We start from the raw sequence: 2,301 nt of genomic DNA, 5'->3' as shown, positions 1-2,301 counted from the left end.
AGGAATGCTCCATGTGATGCCACAGCAGTCATAAACTAGGTCGACTACCATCTAAACCCTTACTTGATATCCTTGAACTAAATTCCTGCCCTGCCTGAGTATGCCTCAAAGGGGGTTACGACTTGCTGGCTTACTGGGAGCTAAGAAGGATGATCAGGCTTTACTGCAGTGCTGTGTAAACAGAGCTAATGCAGGCAGCCCGACCTCCCTCCCCTTCCAGCCCCAGCCCATCTGAAGGACACTTCCTACCCATGTGCTTTCCTTGCTGCTCTCGCTGGGTGGCCTTTGGTAGCCAGGGCTGACACAAGCACTACCAGCTGAGGGTCAGAGAGGGTTTGTGAGGGCTTTGGTCTCTCCTGGCTCATGGCTGGCCCACCTGAGCCTGGCTTTGTCCCGCTGGTCAGCATGTGATGTGTTTCACCTCTGTCACTTCTCCAGGCGCTGGCAGTACTGCAGCTGTGGGGTAACATCGATGTGCAGTTCCTAGACACGTGGCAGGATTTCGGTGAGCATGTCTTTGCGCTGACAAAGGCAATAGCAAAACGCCCATACAGGTGAGTCGTGTTGCTGGACTTGGTCAAGTCCGAAGCCCAGAGCTTTGGGAAACTTCAGTGGAAGTCACAGGAACGTGGTGTGAGCTGCTGCTGCTCCTTGCATCGGGAGCCGTTACCCGTGCCTAGGGCTGCCTTGCTGTGCCCGCAGCCTTCAGCATTAATGAGTCGTTTGGGCAACTTTGGACCTTTCCTACTGTTTCTCCTCAGCTGATGCCCCATCAGCACAGGAGCCAGTGCCCCTCAAGTTTCCTCCAGAGCCATCTCTTGCCATGGCTGTGTTTCTCCAGCAGCTGTGTGTGCCATGGGCCACCGAATGCCCCTCGTGTGCCGCTGGTGTGAGGGTGGTGGGATGGGTGAGCTGAGGCAGTGGACATCCCTCAGCACCCACTGCTGGCACCCCAGGCTGGAGGTGTGGGTGAGGTGAGCTCTGGTCTTGTCTGGTGCTGTAAAACAACTCTGAGCTACCTAGGCCTGCACTAATCTGTAATTCAGGTGTTTGCTCACTTTCTGTAATACCTTATCTATTTTCAATGGGAACCAATGGACCTATCAAGGAATTAGAAATGGAGTTTTTTCCAGGTTTTTGTTTTCTTTGGTAGTTATAATGTGGGCTGGGAAGCTCATGGTGCACTTTAGAGCTTTAGAATTTCCACAAGACCTTAGAATCATAGAATGGTTTTGGTTAGAAAAGACCTTGAACATCTTCGAGTCCAACCTTATTTCTTCATACTTCATGCTTGTGTCAGAGGAGCATTGACAGGGACTATGTTAATTGCAGTATGTGGCTCCCTAGCAATATATGAGGGAGGGTCACAGAGAGGGCCATTGGGCCATCAACAGGCTTCTGAAAACCTGTAAGAACAGAGCTCACCGCAGAGGGCAGGCTGCTAGGCTGAGCCGTGATTTTCAGGTTATTGCTAGACCTTTAGTGTGGGGTCTTTTCTGTCCTTTACTTGTCTAGAACCAAGAGGTGACCTAGAACCTGCTCTGGAACCAAGAAGCGGTCCAGAAGCTCCAGCAGTCAAGAAGCTGTCCAGAACCAAAAGTGGAGCTTTTGCTGGAACTCAGGAGGGGGTGAAAAAAAAGTATACCACTTTTGGAAGAAAGGGCAGGCACCACAAGAAGAGTACAGGGATCTTGTTAGATCATGTAGAGGGAAAATTGGAAAGGCAAACGCTCAGCTAGAACTTAATCTGGCCAGTGTCGTAAGAGATAATACAAAAAGTTTTTACAAATACATTAACAACAGAAAGAGAGCCAAGGAGAATCTCCATCCTTTATTGGATTGGGGGAGGGAAACATTGCCACCAAGGATGAGGAAAAGGCTGAGGTACTTAATGCCACATTTATCTCAGTCTTTATTAGTCAGACCAGCTGTCCTTAAGGTATTCAGCCCCCTGGGCTGGAAGATGGCGACAGAGAGCAGAATAAACCCCCATAATCCAGGAGGGTGCAGTTAATGACCTACACTCACAATTCTATGGGGCTGGATAGGATCCACCCGAGAGTACTGAGGGAGCTGGTGGAAGAGCTGCCAAACCACTCTCCATGTCAGCAGTCCTGGTTAACTGGGGAGATCCCAGGCGATGGGGGCTTGGCAATGTGACACCTGTTTACAAGAAGGGCTGGAAAGAGGATCCGGAGAACTGCAGGCCTGTCAGCCTAACCTGGGTACTGGAAAAGGCTGTGGAGTTGTTCATCTTGAGTGCACTCACACAGCACGAGCAGGACAACCAGGGGATCAGGC

At 50.7% G+C, this 2,301-nt stretch overlaps 1 protein-coding gene across 1 annotated transcript in view; it reads left to right on the top strand.

Moving 5' to 3' along the window:
- LOC104536500 (probable crossover junction endonuclease EME2) overlaps positions 1–558 on the top strand; it is a gene marked incomplete at its 5' end in the record, with an annotated part of 4,002 nt that extends 3,444 nt beyond the window's left edge. The window contains one exon of the mRNA XM_010179126.1: positions 439–558. Coding sequence (XP_010177428.1) covers positions 439–558 — 120 coding nt within the window. The remainder of the gene's footprint in view (positions 1–438) is intronic.
- Positions 559–2,301: the final 1,743 nt, after the last annotated feature.

This window comes from Mesitornis unicolor, unplaced genomic scaffold (genome assembly GCF_000695765.1).
Source record: "Mesitornis unicolor isolate BGI_N332 unplaced genomic scaffold, ASM69576v1 scaffold18882, whole genome shotgun sequence".
NCBI lineage: Eukaryota > Metazoa > Chordata > Aves > Mesitornithiformes > Mesitornithidae > Mesitornis > Mesitornis unicolor.
This window is presented reverse-complemented; position numbering and strand designations above follow the sequence as displayed.